Source organism: Scyliorhinus canicula, chromosome 4 (genome assembly GCF_902713615.1).
Source record: "Scyliorhinus canicula chromosome 4, sScyCan1.1, whole genome shotgun sequence".
Classification (NCBI taxonomy): domain Eukaryota; kingdom Metazoa; phylum Chordata; class Chondrichthyes; order Carcharhiniformes; family Scyliorhinidae; genus Scyliorhinus; species Scyliorhinus canicula.
In genome coordinates, this window is record NC_052149.1 from 749,325 (window position 1) to 773,216 (window position 23,892).

The following is a 23,892-nucleotide window of genomic DNA, read 5'->3' on the forward strand; positions in this document are numbered from 1 at the left end:
AGTCCGTTCTGTTCAGTATGATGGTGGCCCCGCCTTTGTCTGCTGGTTTGATAACGATGTTGCGGTTGGTTTTGAGAGCGCGGATGGCGTTGCGTTGTGCTTGGGTGACGTTCGGGCTGCCTTGTGAATGCGACTGATGAATCTGGCATTGATGCGACCCCTGACGGCTTGAGCATCCATGTAGAGTCTTGGGCAGCGGCCTTCGGAGGGGGGGTAATTCGACTCTTTCCTCTTCGGTTGCCGCACCGCAGATCTCTCGGTCTGCTGTTCCTGTTCATTGGTCGTCTCCTTGGGTTCGCTGTCGGCTTCTTGGTGTCTGTGGAAGAACTCCCGGAGCCTTGCCGTGAGACTGATGGGGTCCATTTTGGTGGTGGTGCAGAAATTGAGCCCTCTGCTGAGGACTTCGATTTCATCTGGTTGAAGGGTGTAGCCTGACAAGTTGCCAATAGATTTCCCTGTATTGTTTTCGACTGTGGTACTGGGGGAGGCTTGGTTGCTGCTCGTGGTGATGCCGAGTTTCTCGAGCTTCCTGTTCTTGGTGTGCATATAGGTGGCATAGTATCGTTGTCTCATCTGTTTGCCGGTGTTCCGCAGCTGGTCTGCTGCATCCTGAGCGCAAATTGAGAATATGGCCTCTATCTTGGTTTCCAGGTTGCGTCGTCTGCTGTAGAGCTGGCGTACGAGGTGGTTGAGGAGTGTGACAGAGTGTGAGTGTGCAGCAAATTACCCAGCCTTCAGAACAGCGACCACGACACCACACAACCCTGCCAGGGCAATCTCTGCAAGACGTGCCAGATCATTGACATGGACACCACCATTACACATGAGAACACCACCCACCAGGTATGCGGTACATACTCGTGCGACTCGGCCAACGTTGTCTACCTCATACGCTGCAGGAAAGGATGTCCCGAAGCGTGGTACATTGGCGAGACAATGCAGACGCTGCAACAATGAATGAACGGACATCATGCGCCAATCGCCAGGCAGGAATATTCCCTTCCAGTCGGGGAACACTTCAGCAGTCAAGGGCATTCAGCCTCTGATCTCCGGGTAAGCGTTCTCCAAGGCGGCCTTCAGGATGCGCGACAACGCAGAATCGCTGAGCAAAAACTTATAGCCAAGTTCCGCACGCATGAGTGCGGCCTCAACCGGGATCTTGGATTCATGTCGCATTACATCCATCCCCCACCATCTGGCCTGGGCTTGCGAAATCCTACCAACTGTCCTGGCTTGACACAATTCACACCTCTTTAACCTGGGATTATCCCTCTCTCTGGATCTGTAACGATTTAATTACCTGCAAATGCTCCCATTCTAAGTATTGTCTGGCATAAGAACATAAGAACTAGGAGCAGGAGTAGGCCATCTGGCCCCTCGAGCCTGCTCCGCCATTCAATGAGATCATGGCTGATCTTTTGTGGACTCAGCTCCACTTTCCGGCCCAAACACCATAACCCTTAATCCCTTTATTCTTCAAAAACCTATCTATCTTTACCTTAAACACATTTAATGAAGGAGCCTCAACTGCTTCACTGGGCAAGGAATTCCATAGATTCACAACCCTTTGGGTGAAGAAGTTAATCCTAAACTCAGTCCTAAATCTACTTCCCCTTATTTTGAGGCTATGCCCCCTAGTTCTGCTTTCACCCGCCAGTGGAAACAACCTGCCCGCATCTATCCTATCTATTCCCTTCATAATTTTATATGTTTCTATAAGATCCCCACTCATCCTTCTAAATTCCAACGAGTACAGTCCCAGTCTACTCAACCTCTCCTCATAATCCAATCCCTTCAGCTCTGGGATTAACCTAGTGAATCTCCTCTGCACACCCTCCAGCGCCAGTACGTCCTTTCTCAAGTAAGGAGACCAAAACTGAGCACAATACTCCAGGCGTGGCCGCACTAACACCTTATACAATTGCAACATCTTTGACTTTGTCTATATATATGTTTCTGGAACCCACCTCTCCATTCACCTGGGGAAGGAGCAGTGCTCCGAAAGCTCGTGTTTGAAACAAACCTGTTGGACTTTAACCTGGTGTTGTAAGACTTCTTACTGTGCTCACCCCAGTCCAACACCGGCATCTCCACATCTTGGAAAAACAGGATTGTTATTCCGAACCTTTCCAAAGCTCAGGGCAGCCCCCAACTGGAATATTACATCCAGTTCTGGTCACCATACTTTCGGAATAACTTCCTTTTGAATCAGTGGCAATAGTTGAATAGCTCTTTGAAAGAGCTAGCATGGATCTGATGTGCCAAATGGCCTCCTCAGCTATATGAATCAGTGCGTCACTCACCCCTTCTGATTTCTTGTCTGGGTAGATACAGGTCTCCCCTCCACTGGTAAAGTTGCAGTAAACCTTAAAGGAATCTCCGTGACAACCCTGATTCGGATCAATCCAATATTCACCTGATGGAAAGAGGAAATACAAATTCTTACATTGAGAAGGTGATTCGATTTCCTCTGTACAGCCTCTTCATTAAGATAATGAACAGAACATTCTGGAAACAGTCGGCATAGCTGGTTCACTCACAGAATTACATTGCATTTCCAGGACAGGAAAAGGCCATTCAGCCCATCTGCTCTCTGCTGGTATTGTTGAACTACACAATCCTCCTCCCTCCCACTCTTCCTCTCATCCTATCAGCATTTCCTTCTCTACCTTTCTCCCTCATGTGTTGATCCAGCTTCCACCTTAAATATATCCATAATAGTCACCTTAACCACTCCCTGCGAGAGCGAGTCCCACATTCTCACCAATGTCTGGGAAAACACCTTTGTCTTTTGGATGTTTGGATTTGCTTATTGTCAGTGTACCGAGGTACAGTGAAAAGTATTGTTCTGCGTAAGTCCAGGTAGATCATTCCATACATGAAAAGGAAATACATAATAGGGCAAACATAAAATACACAATATAAATACATAGGCACAGATATCGGGTGAAGCATTTTGAGTGTAGTGCTACTCAGTAGAGAAGATGTGTGGGGAGAGATCAGTTTAGTCCACAAGAGAATCATTCAGGAGTCTGGTAACGGCGGGGAAGAAGCTGTTTTTGAGTCTGTTTGTGCGTGTTCTCAGACTTCTGTATCTCCTGCCCGAGGGAAGAAGTTGAAAGAGTGAGTAAGCCGGGTGGGAGGGATCCTTGGTTATGCTGCCCGCTTTCCCCCGGCAGCGGGAGGTGTAGATGGAATCAATGGATGGGAGGCAGGTTCGTGTGATGGACTGGGCGGTGTTCACGACTCTCTGAAGTTCCTTGCGGTCCTGGGCCGAGCAGTTGCCATACTAGGCTGTGATGCAGCCCGATAGGATGCTTTCTATGGTGCACCTGTGCAAGTTAGGAAGCGCCAATGTGGACATGCCGAATTTCCTTAGCTTCCTGAGGAAGTATAGGCGATGTTGTGCTTTCTTGGTGATAGCATCGATGTGGGTGGACCAGGATAGATTGTTGGTGATATGCACACTGAGGAATTTGAAGCTGTGTACAGTACTGGTGTACACAGCACTGAGGGTGTGTACAGTACTTTGCTTCCTGAAGTCAATGACCAGCTCTTTAGTTTTGCTGGCATTGAGGGAGAGATTGTTGTCGCCGCACCACTCCACTAGGTTCTCTATCTCCCTCCTGTATTCTGACTCGTCGTTATTCGCGATCCGGCCCACTATGGTCGTATCGTCAGCAAACCTGTAGATGGAGTTGGAACCAAATTTTGCCACGCAGTCGTGTGTGTACAGGGAGTCTAGTAAGAAGTCTTACAACACCAGGTTAACGTCCAATATGTTTGTTTCAAACACTAGCTTTTGGAGCACTGCTCCTTCCTCAGGTGAATGCAGCAGTGCTCCGACAGGTCGTGTTTGAAACAAACATATTGGACTTTAACCTGGTGTAAGACTTCTTACTGTGCTCACCGGCATCTCCACATACAGGGAGTATAGTAGGAGGCTAAGTACGCAGCCTTGCGGGGCACCGGTATTGAGGACTATTGCGGAGGAGGTGTTGTTGTTCATTCTTACTGATTGTGGTCTGTTGGTCAGAAAATCGAGGATCCAGTTGCAGAGTGGGGAGCCAAGTCCTAGGTTTTGGAATTTCGATATGAGCTTGGCTGGGATTATGGTGTTGAAGGCGGAGCTGTAGTCAATAAATAGGAGTCTGATGTAGGAGTCCTTGTTGTCGAGATGCTGTAGGGATGAGTTTAGGGCCAGGGAAATGGCGTCTGCTGTGGACCGGTTGCGACGGTATGCGAATTGAAGTGGGTCAAGGCGTTCTGGGATTATGGAGGGGGTGCGCTTCATGACCAACCTCTCGAAGCACTTCATTACAACTGACGTCAGGGCCACCGGACGGTAGTCATTGAAGCACATTGCCTGGTGCTTCTTTGGCACCGGTATGATGGTGGTCTTGATGGAACCTAATTTTAAGCCTGCGTTTTTGCAATGACAGGTCTCACTCCGACCAAAATGGTGCCAAATGGCCCAATTCCAGGAATTCCTGCTCCATACCTACTACCTACCATTGTCATCGCTGGGAGAAAGGGGTGTTTGGGGAGTGGGGGGTGTTTGCGGGGGTGGGGGACGGTGTTTATGGGGTGAGGAGGTGTTGGGGAAGAGGGGGTGTTGGAGGGGGAGGAGGGAGTGTCTTCAACAAAGGCAGGGATAGCGTTACATAGAAACATAGAAAATAGAAGCAGGAGGAGGTCATTCGGCCCTTCAATCCTGCTCCGCCATTCATTGTGATCATGGCTGATCATCAAGTTCAATACCCTGATCCCACCTTACCCCTTACCCCCCCCCCCCCCCCCCCCCCCCGCCCCAATATCCTTGATCCCTTCAGCCCCGAGAGCTGTATCTAATTCCTTATTGAAATTACACATTTTGGCCTCAACTACTTTCTGTGGCAGCGAATTCCACAAATTAACTTGCCTTCTTTACTGCCGGCTGTACCTGCGCGCTTACTTTCAGCGACTGATGCACAAGGACACCAAGGTCTCGCTGAGTATCCGCCTCTCTCAATTTACACCCATTCAAATAATAATCTGCCTTCGTATTTTTGCTACTGAAGTGGATAATCTCACATTTACCCACATTATACTGTATCTGCCATGCATGTACCCACTCACTCAGCCTGTCCAAATCCCACTGAAACATATCATCTGCAAATGTGGAGGGAATACATTTAGTTCCCTCGTTCAAATCATGATTATATAATGTGAACAGTTGGGGTCCCAGCACAGATCCCTGCGGTACCCCACTAGTCACTGCCTGCCAATCAGAAAAATACCCATTTATTCCAACTTTCTGCTTCCTGTCTGCCAACCAACTTTCTATCCATCTCAAAATACTACCCGTAATCCCATACGCTTTAACTTTACATATTAATCTGCTATGTGAGACCCTGTTGAAAGAATTCTGAAAGTCTAAATAAACCACATTGACCGGTTCTCCCTGGTCAACTCTACTCGTTACATCTTCAAAAAATTCCAGTAGATTTGTCAAGCATGATTTTTCTTTCATAGATCCATGCAGACTTTGTCTGATTATAATACTGAACAAAGAACAATGCAGCACAGGGCCAGGCCCTTCGACCCTCCATGCCTGTGCTGACCATGGTACCTGCCTAAACTAAAACCACCTGCACATACGGAGTCCATTTCCTTCCATTCCCCCTATTCATATATTTGTTTTGATGCCCCTTAAATGCCGCTATTGTACCTGCTCCCACCCTCTCCCCAGGCAGCGCTTTCCATATATTTACAACCCTCTGTGTAAAAAAACTTGCCTCGTACATCTCTTCTAAACTTTTCCCCACGCACCTTAAACCTGTGTCACGAGTACGTGAGTCTCCTTCCCTAGGAAAGAGCATGTGACTATCCACTCTGTCCATGCCCCTCATAATCTTGTCGACCTCTATCAGGTTGCCTCTCAGCCTCCGTCGTTTCAGTGAGAACCAACCGAGTTTATCTAACCACTGCTTTCTAAATACTGAGCAACAAAATACTTGTTAATGGACTCCAGCAACTTCCCTGCTACCGATGTTAGGCTCACTGGTCTATATTTCCCTGTTTACTCTCTACCTCGCTTTTTGAATAGCGGGGTTACATTCTCTACTCTCTAATCTGTAGGAACCAAACCAGACTCCAAAGGATATTGAAAAATAGCCACCAATGAATCTATTATTTCGAGGGCCACTTCACATTGATGATTTGGAGTTGGGGACCAAGGGCAATGTGTCCAAGTTTGCAGATGACACTAAGATGAGTGGTAAAGCGAAAAGTGCAGAGGATACTGGAAGTCTGCAGGGGGATTTGGATAGGTTAAGTGAATGGGCTCGGGTCTGGCAGATGGAATACAATGTTGACAAATGTGAGGTTGTCCATTTTGGTAGGAATAACAGCAAACGGGATTATTATTTAAACGATAAAATATTAAAGCATGCCGCTGTTCAGAGAGACTTGGGTGTGCTAGTGCATGAGTCACAGAAGGTTGGTTTACAAGTGCGACAGGTGATTAAGAAGGCAAATGGAATTTTGTCCTTCATTGCTAGAGGGATGGAGTTTAAGACTAGGGAGGTTATGTTGCAATTGTATAAGGTGTTAGTGCGGCCACACCTGGACAATTGTGTTCAGTTTTGGTCTCCTTACTTGAGAAAGGACGTACTGGCACTGGAGGGTGTGCAGAGGAGATTCACTAGGTTAATCCCAGAGCTGAAGGGGTTGGATTATGAGGAGAGGTTGAGTAGACTGGGACTGTACTCGTTGGAATTTAGAAGGATGAGGGGGGATCTTATAGAAACATTTAAAATTATGAAGGGAATAGATAGGATAGATGCGGGCAGGTTGTTTCCACTGGCGGGTGACAGCAGAACTAGGGGGCATAGCCTCAAAATAAGGGGAAGTAGATTTAGAACTGAGTTTAGGAGGAACTTCTTCACCCAAAGGGTTGTGAATCTATGGAATTCCTTGCCCAGTGAAGCAGTTGAGGCTCCTTCATTACATGTTTTTTAGGGAAAGATAGATAGTTTTTTGAAGAATAAAGGGATTAAGGGTTATGGTGTTCGGGCCGGAAAGTGGAGCTGAGTCCACAAAAGATCAGCCATGATCTCATTGAATGGCGGAGCAGGCTCGAGGGGCCAGATGGCCTACTCCTGCTCCTAGTTCTTATGTTCTTATGTAAGTACTCTGGGATGAAGATTATCAGGCCCTGGTGATATACCAACAGTGCTAGTGTGGTGATATACCCACAGTGCTATTGTGGTGATATACCCACAGTGCTATTACGGTGATATACCCACAGTGCTATTGTGGTGATATACCCACAGTGCTATTACGGTGATATACCCACAGTGCTATTACGGTGATATACCCACAGTGCTATTGTGGTGATATACCCACAGTGCTATTACGGTGATATACCCACAGTGCTATTGTGGTGATATACCCACAGTGCTATTGTGGTGATATACCCACAGTGCTATTGTGGTGATATACCCACAGTGCTATTGTGGTGATAGACCCACAGTGCTATTGTGGTGATATACCCACAGTGCTATTGTGGTGATATACCCACAGTGCTATTGTGGTGATAGACCCACAGTGCTATTGTGGTGATATACCCACAGTGCTATTGTGGTGATATACCCACAGTGCTATTGTGGTGATATACCCACAGTGCTATTACGGTGATATACCCACAGTGCTATTACGGTGATATACCCACAGTGCTATTGCGGTGATATACCCACAGTGCTATTGTGGTGATATACCCACAGTGCTATTGTGGTGATATACCCACAGTGCTATTGTGGTGATATACCCACAGTGCTATTGTGGTGATATACCCACAGTGCTATTGTGGTGATATACCCACAGTGCTATTGTGGTGATATACCCACAGTGCTATTGTGGTGATATACCCACAGTGCTATTACGGTGATATACCCACAGTGCTATTACGGTGATATACCCACAGTGCTATTGTGGTGATATACCCACAGTGCTATTGTGGTGATATACCCACAGTGCTATTGTGGTGATATACCCACAGTGCTATTGTGGTGATATACCCACAGTGCTATTACGGTGATATACCCACAGTGCTATTACGGTGATATACCCACAGTGCTATTGTGGTGATATACCCACAGTGCTATTGTGGTGATATACCCACAGTGCTATTACGGTGATATACCCACAGTGCTATTACGGTGATATACCCACAGTGCTATTACGGTGATATACCCACAGTGCTATTGTGGTGATATACCCACAGTGCTATTGCGGTGATATACCCACAGTGCTATTGTGGTGATATACCCACAGTGCTATTACGGTGATATACCCACAGTGCTATTGTGGTGATATACCCACAGTGCTATTACGGTGATATACCCACAGTGCTATTGTGGTGATATACCCACAGTGCTATTGTGGTGATATACCCACAGTGCTATTACGGTGATATACCCACAGTGCTATTGTGGTGATATACCCACAGTGCTATTGTGGTGATATACCCACAGTGCTATTACGGTGATATACCCACAGTGCTATTACGGTGATATACCCACAGTGCTATTGTGGTGATATACCCACAGTGCTATTCGGTGATATACCCACAGTGCTATTACGGTGATATACCCACAGTGCTATTGTGGTGATATACCCACAGTGCTATTACGGTGATATACCCACAGTGCTATTGTGGTGATATACCCACAGTGCTATTGTGGTGATATACCCACAGTGCTATTGTGGTGATATACACACAGTGCTATTGTGGTGATATACCCACAGTGCTATTGTGGTGATATACCCACAATGCTATTGTGGTGATATACCCACAGTGCTATTACGGTGATATACCCACAGTGCTATTACGGTGATATACCCACAGTGCTATTGTGGTGATATACCCACAGTGCTATTGTGGTGATATACCCACAGTGCTATTGTGGTGATATACCCACAGTGCTATTGTGGTGATATACCCACAGTGCTATTGTGGTGATATACCCACAGTGCTATTACGGTGATATACCCACAGTGCTATTGTGGTGATATACCCACAGTGCTATTGTGGTGATATACCCACAGTGCTATTGTGGTGATATACCCACAGTGCTATTGTGGTGATATACCCACAGTGCTATTGTGGTGATATACCCACAGTGCTATTGTGGTGATATACCCACAGTGCTATTACGGTGATATACCCACAGTGCTATTACGGTGATATACCCACAGTGCTATTGTGGTGATATACCCACAGTGCTATTGTGGTGATATACCCACAGTGCTATTGTGGTGATATACCCACAGTGCTATTGTGGTGATATACCCACAGTGCTATTGTGGTGATATACCCACAGTGCTATTGTGGTGATATACACACAATGCTATTGTGGTGATATACCCACAGTGCTATTGTGGTGATATACCCACAGTGCTATTGTGGTGATATACCCACAGTGCTATTACGGTGATATACCCACAGTGCTATTACGGTGATATACCCACAGTGCTATTGTGGTGATATACCCACAGTGCTATTGTGGTGATATACCCACAGTGCTATTGTGGTGATATACCCACAGTGCTATTGTGGTGATATACCCACAGTGCTATTGTGGTGATATACCCACAGTGCTATTACGGTGATATACCCACAGTGCTATTACGGTGATATACCCACAGTGCTATTACGGTGATATACCCACAGTGCTATTGTGGTGATATACACACAATGCTATTGTGGTGATATACACACAGTGCTATTGTGGTGATATACACACAGTGCTATTGTGGTGATATACACACAGTGCTATTGTGGTGATATACCCACAGTGCTATTACGGTGATATACCCACAGTGCTATTACGGTGATATACCCACAGTGCTATTACGGTGATATACCCACAGTGCTATTGTGGTGATATACACACAATGCTATTGTGGTGATATACCCACAGTGCTATTGTGGTGATATACACACAATGCTATTGTGGTGATATACACACAGTGCTATTGTGGTGATATACCCACAGTGCTATTGTGGTGATATACCCACAGTGCTATTACGGTGATATACCCACAGTGCTATTGTGGTGATATACCCACAGTGCTATTACGGTGATATACCCACAGTGCTATTACGGTGATATACCCACAGTGCTATTACGGTGATATACCCACAGTGCTATTACGGTGATATACCCACAGTGCTATTGTGGTGATATACCCACAGTGCTATTACGGTGATATACCCACAGTGCTATTACGGTGATATACCCACAGTGCTATTGTGGTGATATACCCACAGTGCTATTACGGTGATATACCCACAGTGCTATTACGGTGATATACCCACAGTGCTATTGTGGTGATATACCCACAGTGCTATTACGGTGATATACCCACAGTGCTATTACGGTGATATACCCACAGTGCTATTGTGGTGATATACCCACAGTGCTATTACGGTGATATACCCACAGTGCTATTACGGTGATATACCCACAGTGCTATTACGGTGATATACCCACAGTGCTATTACGGTGATATACCCACAGTGCTATTACGGTGATATACCCACAGTGCTATTGTGGTGATATACCCACAGTGCTATTGTGGTGATATACCCACAGTGCTATTGTGGTGATATACACACAGTGCTATTGTGGTGATATACCCACAGTGCTATTGTGGTGATATACCCACAGTGCTATTGTGGTGATATACCCACAGTGCTATTACGGTGATATACCCACAGTGCTATTGTGGTGATATACCCACAGTGCTATTGTGGTGATATACCCACAGTGCTATTGTGGTGATATACCCACAGTGCTATTGTGGTGATATACCCACAGTGCTATTGTGGTGATATACCCACAGTGCTATTGTGGTGATAGACCCACAGTGCTATTACGGTGATATACCCACAGTGCTATTACGGTGATATACCCACAGTGCTATTGTGGTGATATACCCACAGTGCTATTGTGGTGATATACCCACAGTGCTATTACGGTGATATACCCACAGTGCTATTACGGTGATATACCCACAGTGCTATTACGGTGATATACCCACAGTGCTATTACGGTGATATACCCACAGTGCTATTGTGGTGATATACCCACAGTGCTATTACGGTGATATACCCACAGTGCTATTACGGTGATAGACCCACAGTGCTATTACGGTGATATACCCACAGTGCTATTACGGTGATATACCCACAGTGCTATTGTGGTGATATACCCACAGTGCTATTGTGGTGATATACCCACAGTGCTATTGTGGTGATATACCCACAGTGCTATTGTGGTGATATACCCACAGTGCTATTACGGTGATATACCCACAGTGCTATTACGGTGATATACCCACAGTGCTATTGTGGTGATATACCCACAGTGCTATTGTGGTGATATACCCACAGTGCTATTACGGTGATATACCCACAGTGCTATTGTGGTGATATACCCACAGTGCTATTGTGGTGATATACCCACAGTGCTATTGTGGTGATATACCCACAGTGCTATTGTGGTGATATACCCACAGTGCTATTACGGTGATATACCCACAGTGCTATTACGGTGATAGACCCACAGTGCTATTGTGGTGATATACCCACAGTGCTATTACGGTGATATACCCACAGTGCTATTACGGTGATATACCCACAGTGCTATTACAGTGATATACCCACAGTGCTATTACGGTGATATACCCACAGTGCTATTACGGTGATATACCCACAGTGCTATTACGGTGATATACCCACAGTGCTATTACGGTGATAGACCCACAGTGCTATTGTGGTGATATACCCACAGTGCTATTGTGGTGATATACCCACAGTGCTATTGTGGTGATATACCCACAGTGCTATTACGGTGATATACCCACAGTGCTATTGTGGTGATATACCCACAGTGCTATTGTGGTGATATACCCACAGTGCTATTGTGGTGATATACCCACAGTGCTATTACGGTGATATACCCACAGTGCTATTGTGGTGATATACCCACAGTGCTATTACGGTGATATACCCACAGTGCTATTACGGTGATATACCCACAGTGCTATTACGGTGATATACCCACAGTGCTATTGTGGTGATATACCCACAGTGCTATTGTGGTGATATACCCACAGTGCTATTACGGTGATATACCCACAGTGCTATTGTGGTGATATACCCACAGTGCTATTGTGGTGATATACCCACAGTGCTATTGTGGTGATATACCCACAGTGCTATTACGGTGATATACCCACAGTGCTATTGTGGTGATATACCCACAGTGCTATTACGGTGATATACCCACAGTGCTATTGTGGTGATATACCCACAGTGCTATTGTGGTGATATACCCACAGTGCTATTACGGTGATATACCCACAGTGCTATTGTGGTGATATACCCACAGTGCTATTACGGTGATATACCCACAGTGCTATTGTGGTGATATACCCACAGTGCAATTGTGGTGATATACCCACAGTGCTATTACGGTGATATACCCACAGTGCTATTGTGGTGATATACCCACAGTGCTATTGTGGTGATATACCCACAGTGCTATTACGGTGATATACCCACAGTGCTATTGTGGTGATATACCCACAGTGCTATTGTGGTGATATACCCACAGTGCTATTGTGGTGATATACCCACAGTGCTATTACGGTGATATACCCACAGTGCTATTGTGGTGATATACCCACAGTGCTATTGTGGTGATATACCCACAGTGCTATTACGGTGATATACCCACAGTGCTATTACGGTGATATACCCACAGTGCTATTACGGTGATATACCCACAGTGCTATTGTGGTGATATACCCACAGTGCTATTGTGGTGATATACCCACAGTGCTATTACGGTGATATACCCACAGAGCGATCACGGTGATATACCCACAGTGCTATTGTGGTGATATACCCACAGTGCTATTGTGGTGATATACCCACAGTGCTATTGTGGTGATATACCCACAGTGCTATTACGGTGATATACCCACAGTGCTATTGTGGTGATATACCCACAGTGCTATTACGGTGATATACCCACAGTGCTATTGTGGTGATATACCCACAGTGCTATTGTGGTGATATACCCACAGTGCTATTGTGGTGATATACCCACAGTGCTATTACGGTGATATACCCACAGTGCTATTACGGTGATATACCCACAGTGCTATTACGGTGATATACCCACAGTGCTATTACGGTGATATACCCACAGTGCTATTACGGTGATATACCCACAGTGCTATTGTGGTGATATACCCACAGTGCTATTGTGGTGATATACCCACAGTGCTATTGTGGTGATATACCCACAGTGCCATTACGGTGATATACCCACAGTGCTATTGTGGTGATATACCCACAGTGCTATTGTGGTGATATACCCACAGTGCCATTACGGTGATATACCCACAGTGCTATTGTGGTGATATACCCACAGTGCTATTACGGTGATATACCCACAGTGCTATTACGGTGATATACCCACAGTGCTATTACGGTGATATACCCACAGTGCTATTGTGGTGATATACCCACAGTGCTATTGTGGTGATATACCCACAGTGCTATTACGGTGATATACCCACAGTGCTATTACGGTGATATACCCACAGTGCTATTACGGTGATATACCCACAGTGCTATTGTGGTGATATACCCACAGTGCTATTACGGTGATATACCCACAGTGCTATTGTGGTGATATACCCACAGTGCTATTACGGTGATATACCCACAGTGCTATTACGGTGATATACCCACAGTGCTATTACGGTGATATACCCACAGTGCTATTGTGGTGATATACCCACAGTGCTATTACGGTGATATACCCACAGTGCTATTGTGGTGATATACCCACAGTGCTATTACGGTGATATACCCACAGTGCTATTGTGGTGATATACCCACAGTGCTATTGTGGTGATATACCCACAGTGCTATTGTGGTGATATACCCACAGTGCTATTGTGGTGATATACCCACAGTGCTATTGTGGTGATATACCCACAGTGCTATTGTGGTGATATACCCACAGTGCTATTGTGGTGATATACCCACAGTGCTATTGTGGTGATATACACACAGTGCTATTGTGGTGATATACCCACAGTGCTATTGTGGTGATATACCCACAGTGCTATTGTGGTGATATACCCACAGTGCTATTACGGTGATATACCCACAGTGCTATTGTGGTGATATACCCACAGTGCTATTGTGGTGATATACCCACAGTGCTATTACGTGATATACCCACAGTGCTATTAGTGGTGATATACCCACAGTGCTATTACTGGTGATATACCCACAGTGCTATTGCTGGTGATATACCCACAGTGCTATTACGGTGATATACCCACAGTGCTATTGTGGTGATATACCCACAGTGCTATTGTGGTGATATACCCACAGTGCGATTGTGTGATATACCCACAGTGCTATTACGGTGATATACCCACAGTGCTATTGTGGTGATATACCCACAGGGCTATTGTGGTGATATACCCACAGTGCTATTAGTGTGATATACCCACAGTGCTATTGTAGGTGATATACCCACAGTGCTATTGTGGTGATATACCCACAGTGCTATTGTGGTGATATACCCACAGTGCTATTACGGTGATATACCCACAGTGCTATTGTGGTGATATACCCACAGTGCTATTACGGTGATATACCCACAGTGCTATTGTGGTGATATACCCACAGTGCTATTGTGGTGATATACCCACAGTGCTATTGTGGTGATATACCCACAGTGCTATTACGGTGATATACCCACAGTGCTATTGTGGTGATATACCCACAGTGCTATTACGGTGATATACCCACAGTGCTATTGTGGTGATATACCCACAGTGCTATTGTGGTGATATACCCACAGTGCTATTGTGGTGATATACCCACAGTGCTATTGTGGTGATATACCCACAGTGCTATTACGGGTGATATACCCACAGTGCTATTACGGTGATATACCCACAGTGCTATTACGGTGATATACCCACAGTGCTATTACGGTGATATACCCACAGTGCTATTGTGGTGATATACCCACAGTGCTATTATGGTGATATACCCACAGTGCTATTACGGTGATATACCCACAGTGCTATTGTGGTGATATACCCACAGTGCTATTACGGTGATATACCCACAGTGCTATTACGGTGATATACCCACAGTGCTATTACGGTGATATACCCACAGTGCTATTGTGGTGATATACCCACAGTGCTATTGTGGTGATATACCCACAGTGCTATTAGGGTGATATACCCACAGTGCTATTACGGTGATATACCCACAGTGCTATTGTGGTGATATACCCACAGTGCTATTACGGTGATATACCCACAGTGCTATTGTGGTGATATACCCACAGTGCTATTTACGTGATATACCCACAGTGCTATTACGTGTGATATACCCACAGTGCTATTGTGGTGATATACCCACAGTGCTATTGTGGTGATATACCCACAGTGCTATTACGGTGGATATACCCACAGTGCTATTGTGGTGATATACCCACAGTGCTATTGTGTGATATACCCACAGTGCTATTGTGGTGATATACCCACAGTGCTATTACGGTGATATACCCACAGTGCTATTGTGGTGATATACCCACAGTGCTATTACGGTGATATACCCACAGTGCTATTACGGTGATATACCCACAGTGCTATTGTGGTGATATACCCACAGTGCTATTACGGTGATATACCCACAGTGCTATTGTGGTGATATACCCACAGTGCTATTACGGTGATATACCCACAGTGCTATTACGGTGATATACCCACAGTGCTATTGTGGTGATATACCCACAGTGCTATTGTGGTGATATACCCACAGTGCTATTACGGTGAGAGACCACAGGTGCCTATGTGGTGATATACCCACAGTGCTATTACGGTGATATACCCACAGTGCTATTGTGTGATATACCCACAGTGCTATTGTCGGTGATATACCCACAGTGCTATTGTGGTGATATACCCACAGTGCTATTGTGGTGATATACCCACAGTGCTATTGCGGTGATATACCCACAGTGGCTATGTGGTGATATACCCACAGTGCTATTGTGGTGATATACCCACAGTGCTATTGTGGTGATATACCCACAGTGCTATTGTGGTGATATACCCACAGTGCTATTGCGGTGATATACCCACAGTGCTATTGTGGTGATATACCCACAGTGCTATTACGGTGATATACCCACAGTGCTATTGTGGTGATATACCCACAGTGCTATTGCGGTGATATACCCACAGTGCGATCACGGTGATATACCCACAGTGCTATTGTGGTGATATACCCACAGTGCTATTACGGTGATATACCCACAGTGCTATTGTGGTGATATACCCACAGTGCTATTGTGGTGATATACCCACAGTGCTATTGTGTGATATACCCACAGTGCTATTGTGTGATATACCCACAGTGCTATTACGGTGATATACCCACAGTGCTATTGTGGTGATATACCCACAGTGCTATTACGGTGATATACCCACAGTGCTATTACGGTGATATACCCCAGTGCTATTACGGTGATATACCCACAGTGCTATTGTGGTGATATACCCACAGTGCTATTGTGGTGATATACCCACAGTGCTATTACGGTGATATACCCACAGTGCTATTACGGTGATATACCCACAGTGCTATTGTGGTGATATACCCACAGTGCTATTACGGTGATATACCCACAGTGCTATTACGGGTGATATACCCACAGTGCTATTGTGGTGATATACCCACAGTGCTATTGTGGTGATATACCCACAGTGCTATTACGGTGATATACCCACAGTGCTATTGTGGTGATATACCCACAGTGCTATTGGGTGATATACCACAGTGCTATGTGTGATATACCCACAATGCTATACGGTGATATACCCAAGTGCTATTGTGGTGATATACCCCATGCTATTGTGTTTATACACCAGTGCTATTGTTTATATACCCACAGTGATATTTGGTGATTACACACAGTGCTATTACGGTTATATACCCCAGTGCTATTACGGGTGATATACCCACAGTGCTTTGTGGTGTATAAACACAAGTGCTATTGTGGTGATAGCCCCAGTGGCTATTACTGTGATATACCCACAGTGCGATTGTGGTGATATAACCCACAGTGCATTACGTGAATACCCACATGCTATTACGGGTGAATACGCCACAGTGCTATTACGGTGTATATACCCACATGATATTGTGGTGATAATACCCACAGTTGCTATTTACGGGTGATACCCACAGTGCTATTGCGGTGATATACCCACAGTGCTATTGTGGTGATATACCCACAGTGCTATTGTGGTGATATACCCACAGTGCTATTACGGTGATATACCCACAGTGCTATTACGGTGATATACCCACAGTGCTATTACGGTGATATACCCACAGTGCTATTACGTGGTGATATACCCACAGTGCTATTGTGGTGATATACCCACAGTGCTATTACGGTGATATACCCACAGTGCTATTACGGTGATATACCCACAGTGCTATTACGGTGATATACCCACAGTGCTATTACGGTGATATACCCACAGTGCTATTACGGTGATATACCCACAGTGCTATTACGTGGTGATATACCCACAGTGCTATTACGGTGATATACCCACAGTGCTATTACGGTGATATACCCACAGTGCTATTGTGGTGATATACCCACAGTGCTATTGTGGTGATATACCCACAGTGCTATTACGGTGATATACCCACAGTGCTATTACGGTGATATACCCACAGTGCTATTACGGTGATATACCCACAGTGCTATTGTGGTGATATACCCACAGTGCTATTGTGGTGATATACCCACAGTGCTATTACGGTGATATACCCACAGTGCTATTACGGTGATATACCCACAGTGCTATTGTGGTGATATACCCACAGTGCTATTGTGGTGATATACCCACAGTGCTATTCGGTGATATACCCACAGTGCTATTGTGGTGATATACCCACAGTGCTATTACGGTGATATACCCACAGTGCTATTGTGGTGATATACCCACAGTGCTATTGTGGTGATATACCCACAGTGCCTATTACGGTGATATACCCACAGTGCTATTACGGTGATATACCCACAGTGCTATTACGGTGATATACCCACAGTGCTATTACGGTGATATACCCACAGTGCTATTGTGGTGATATACCCACAGTGCTATTGTGGTGATATACCCACAGTGCTATTACGGTGATATACCCACAGTGCTATTGTGGTGATATACCCACAGTGCTATTACGGTGATATACCCACAGTGCTATTGTGGTGATATACCCACAGTGCTATTGTGGTGATATACCCACAGTGCTATTACGGTGATATACCCACAGTGCTATTGTGGTGATATACCCACAGTGCTATTGTGGTGATATACCCACAGTGCTATTGTGGTGATATACCCACAGTGCTATTACGGTGATATACCCACAGTGCTATTGTGCTGATATACCCACAGTGCTATTACGGTGATATACCCACAGTGCTATTGTGGTGATATACCCACAGTGCTATTGTGGTGATATACCCACAGTGCTATTACGGTGATATACCCACAGTGCTATTACGGTGATATACCCACAGTGCGATCACGGTGATATACCCACAGTGCTATTGTGGTGATATACCCACAGCGCTATTACGGTGATATACCCACAGTGCTATTGTGGTGATATACCCACAGTGCTATTACGGTGATATACCCACAGTGCTATTGTGGTGATATACCCACAGTGCTATTGTGGTGATATACCCACAGTGCTATTGTGGTGATATACCCACAGTGCTATTGTGGTGATATACCCACAGTGCTATTGTGGTGATATACCCACAGTGCGATCACGGTGATATACCCACAGTGCTATTACGGTGATATACCCACAGTGCTATTGTGGTGATATACCCACAGTGCTATTACGGTGATATACCCACAGTGCTATTGTGGTGATATACCCACAGTGCTATTGTGGTGATATACCCACAGTGCTATTGTGGTGATATACCCACAGTGCTATTACGGTGATATACCCACAGTGCTATTGTGGTGATATACCCACAGTGCTATTACGGTGATATACCCACAGTGCTATTACGGTGATATACCCACAGTGCTATTACGGTGATATACCCACAGTGCTATTACGGTGATATACCCACAGTGCTATTGTGGTGATATACCCACAGTGCTATTACGGTGATATACCCACAGTGCTATTACGGTGATATACCCACAGTGCTATTGTGGTGATATACCCACAGTGCTATTGTGGTGATATACCCACAGTGCTATTGTGGTGATATACCCACAGTGCTATTACAGTGATATACCCACAGTGCTATTGTGGTGATATACCCACAGTGCTATTGTGGTGATATACCCACAGTGCTATTACGGTGATATACCCACAGTGCTATTACGGTGATATACCCACAGTGCTATTGTGGTGATATACCCACAGTGCTATTACGGTGATATACCCACAGTGCTATTGTGGTGATATACCCACAGTGCTATTACGGTGATATACCCACAGTGCTATTACGGTGATATACCCACAGTGCTATTACGGTGATATACCCACAGTGCTATTACGGTGATATACCCACAGTGCTATTACGGTGATATACCCACAGTGCTATTGTGGTGATTAGAAGCTAGTGGAGTTTTCAACACACGGATTGATAGATTTTTGGGGGATTAAAGGTTTTAAAGGATATGGAGCAAAGGAGAGTAAATAGAGTTAAGATACAGATGGGCCTTGACCCATTCACAAGTGGAACAGCCTTGAGCTGTAAGTGTCCTTCTCATGTTCCTGTGAATAATGCAGCTGAGTGAGGGGCTGAATGGCCTCCTCATGCTCCTTCACTTACCATCTGGGAAGTCTGGGTGAGATAGCTGGAGGTCCTTACAGGTCCGAGCTGGGTTGCTGTGTGTTCCCATTGGATTCTTCATTCGATCAACTTCCATTTTCAAGTTGTCAAGCGAGTCAAAGATATCGTCCATGCCATTAGTGTAGTCCAGGATGTTGTCACTCTCGTCTGCCTGCATCCCATCGGAAGATCTCCGCGTCTTCTTCGGTGTTCGGATTGGCAGAGGCTGGATGACCTCACCTGGGGGACCCTTTCAATTAGAAATAAAATGATGAGAAATGTTTTATTTTTAAAAAATAAATTGAGAGTACCCAATTCATTTTTTCCAATTAAGGGGCAATTTAGCGTGGCCAATCCACCTACATAGACCATAGAACAGTACAGCAGAGTACAGGGCCTTCAGCCCACGGTGTTGTGCCGACCATTTATCCTAATCCAAGATCAACAACCGTACATCCCTCCAGTAACTGCTGTCCAGCTGCTTGTCTAGAGTCGCTTAAATGTCCAGAATGACTGTGGGTGGGAATCTCCGACCCCCCCCCCCCACCACACCGGGTCGGAGAATCACCGGGGGGTGGGGTGGGGGGCCGGCGTGAATCCCACCCCGCCGCTCTGACGCTGGCTGCCGAATTCTCCGGCGGCGGTGGGGATCACGCCACGCTGGTTGGGGGCCGTTGGCAATGCCTCCCCCCCCCCCAGCGATTCTCCGGTCCCTGATGGGCTGAGCGGCCGCCCGTTTCTGGCCAGTCCCACCGGCGTGGATTAGACCAGGTCCGTACCGGCGGGACCTGGCTCTGAGGGGGGGGGGGGGATCCGGGCCCCGGGGGGCGGGGGGGATCCGGGCCCCGGGGGGCGGGGGGGGGGGATCCGGGCCCCGGGGGGCGGGGGGGATCCGGGCCCCGGGGGGCGGGGGGATCCGGGCCCCGGGGGGGGGGGGGGGGGGATCCGGGCCCCGGGGGGGCGGGGTGGGGGGGGGGATCCGGGCCCCAGGGGGCGGGGGGGATCCGGGCCCCGGGGGGCGGGGGGGAACCGGGCCCCGGGGGGCGGGGTGGGGGGGGGGATCCGGGCCCCGGGGGGCGGGCGGGGGGGATCCGGGCCCCGGGGGGCGGGCGGGGGGGGGATCCGGGCCCCGGGGGGCGGGGGGGGGGGGGGGGGATCCGGGCCCCGGGGGGCGGGCGGGGGGGGGGGGGGGATCCGGGCCCCGGGGGGCGGGGGGTGGGGAGATCCGGGCCCCGGGGGGCGGGGGGGATCCGGGCCCCGGGGGGCGGGGGGGGATCCGGGCCCCGGGGGGCAGGGGGGGGGGGGTTGCCATGGCGGCCTAGCCCGCGATCGGGGCCCACCGATCTGCGGGTGGGCCTGTGCTGTGGGGGCACGCTTTCCCTCCGCGCCGGCCACTGTAAAGCTCCGCCATGACTAATGCAGAGAACCCCCCCCCCCCCCCACCCGCGCATGCACAGGGACCATGGCAGCACTCGCTGGCACTCCTGCACATGCACCAACTCGCGCCGGCCTGGCTTCCGGACGTGGGGAGGATTCTGCACCTTCCGGGTGGTCCGTTGCCGGAGTGGTTCACCCGGCTCTTTGGCACCAGGTACGGTGGGGGGAAAATCCTGGTCTCTCCACCACCCTCTGCTGGCCGTGCATCCCACACACCCACCACCCTCTGCTGGCCGTGCATCCCACACACCCACCGCCCTCTGCTGGCCGTGCATCCCACACACCCACCACTCTCTGCTGGCCGTGCATCCCACACACCCACCACCCTCTGCTGGCCGTGCATCCCACACACCCACCGCCCTCTGCTGGCCGTGCATCCCACACACCCACCACTCTCTGCTGGCCGTGCATCCCACACACCCACCACCCTCTGCTGGCCGTGCATTCCACACACCCACCACCCTCTGCTGGCCGTGCATCCCACACACCCACCACTCTCTGCTGGCCGTGCATCCCACACACCCACCACCCTCTGCTGGCCGTGCATTCCACACACCCACCACTCTCTGTGTAAAGAACCGACCTCTGTCATCTACCCTATACCTTCCTCCAATCACCTTAAAATCCTGTCCCCTTGTGACAGCCATTTCCACCCTTGGGAAAAGTCTGCACCTGCACATCTTTGGGTTGTGGGGGCGGACCCCACGCAGACACGGGGAGAATGTGCAAATCCCACACGGACAGTGACCCAGAGCCGGGATCGAACCTGGGACCTCGGCACCTTGAGGCAGCAGTGCTAACCCACTGTGCCCCTCCCCCCTGTGAGGCAGCAGTGCTAACCCACTGTGCCCCTCCCCCCTGTGAGGCAGCAGTGCTAACCCACTGTGCCCCTCCCCATGAGGCAGCAGTGCTAACCCACTGCGCCCCTCCCCCATGAGGCAGCAGTGCTAACCCACTGCGCCCCTCCCCCCTGTGAGGCAGCAGTGCTAACCCACTGCGCCCCTCCCCCCTGTGAGGCAGCAGTGCTAACCCACTGCGCCCCTCCCCATGAGGCAGCAGTGCTAACCCACTGTGCCCCTCCCCCATGAGGCAGCAGTGCTAACCCACTGCGCCCCTCCCCCCTGTGAGGCAGCAGTGCTAACCCACTGCGCCCCTCCCCCCTGTGAGGCAGCAGGGCTAACCCACTGCGCCCCTCCCCCCTGTGAGGCAGCAGTGCTAACCCACTGTGCCCCTCCCCCATGAGGCAGCAGTGCTAACCCACTGTGCCCCTCCCCATGAGGCAGCAGTGCTAACCCACTGCGCCCCTCCCCCATGAGGCAGCAGGGCTAACTCACTGCACCCCTCCCCCCTGTGAGGCAGTAGTGCTAACCCACTGCGCCCCTCCCCCCTGTGAGGCAGCAGGGCTAACCCACTGTGCCCCTCCCCCCTGTGAGGCAGCAGTGCTAACCCACTGCGCACGGTGCTGCCCTGTGATGACACTATTAACCCTTCCCGGGAATGAAGCATGTGGGGGGATTCACTGTCTGAAAGAGGGGGAGCAGATTCAATAAAAACTTTCCAAAGGGAACGGCATGAACACTGGAAAAGGGGAGAATGTTTTGGGCTATGGGGGAAAGCAGAATGGGAATAACTGCAGTGCTCTTCCAAAGGGCTAGCACAGAAACAATGGCCTGAATGGCCTCCATGGGTGCTGTATGAGTAAGAATCAGAGAATGCATTCCAGATTACAAAACCCACTGGGTAAAAAACAAAATCTCTTTGTGCTGCCTCTGTATCTTTTACTGATTCATTAAATGAAGAGACTGCATCAATTCCGTTTTGACCCTGTCTGGAATAGTTTCCGTTCAATGTTTTGGACAAATAAGTCAATGAAAGAGAAAGGGAGGTTTCTGGTACGACCAAGCAGTTCTCTCTCCGTGTAGACTTTGAGTTCATCCGATTGTCTGACCTGCTGTAATTGTGGTGGAGTCCAGGTATAGTGGGCAAGGTGAACATTTCACTCCCACCCCTTGTACTGCTGAGGTTTGAGTGCCTTGCCAGGCTGCCCTGGGACTAGAGTCACACAGAGGGCAGAGGGGTAAGGACAGACAATGTCCTGCCCTAAAGGACCTTACTGAAACAATAGAGTTTTCAATGACAATCTCACAGTTACATGGTTGCTTTAACTGAAAGCAGCATTTCAATTCCAGAACATTCTCTAGATTATTAATCCAGGTACATACCCATTCCATCTCCCTAACTCCACACCTTTCAAAGTTTCTGAAGGAGGAAGAGTTAACAGATAGCTCCTGACTAAACTCAATGAATATACTCAGGCTGGTTGGAAAGTATCTGGATAAAGATTTTTGAAAGGCTTGAGATCATAATTTATCTTCAATCAGATTGAGTAAAAAAATTACAACTTTATAGAAACCAAAATGATTTGATATTCTAGTATCTGCAAGTGTTTAGCTGTAGGATTGGG

The 23,892-nt window shown here is 47.8% G+C and overlaps 1 protein-coding gene across 1 annotated transcript in view; it reads right to left on the reverse strand.

Moving 5' to 3' along the window:
* Window positions 1-23,892, reverse strand: part of col11a1a (collagen, type XI, alpha 1a) — a 493,146-nt gene that overhangs the window by 18,160 nt on the left and 451,094 nt on the right. Inside the window, exons 62-63 of the mRNA XM_038793410.1 lie at window positions 19,992-20,241; window positions 2,304-2,416 (exon numbers count right to left, since the gene is read on the reverse strand). Coding sequence (XP_038649338.1) covers window positions 2,304-2,416; window positions 19,992-20,241 — 363 coding nt within the window. The remainder of the gene's footprint in view (window positions 1-2,303; window positions 2,417-19,991; window positions 20,242-23,892) is intronic.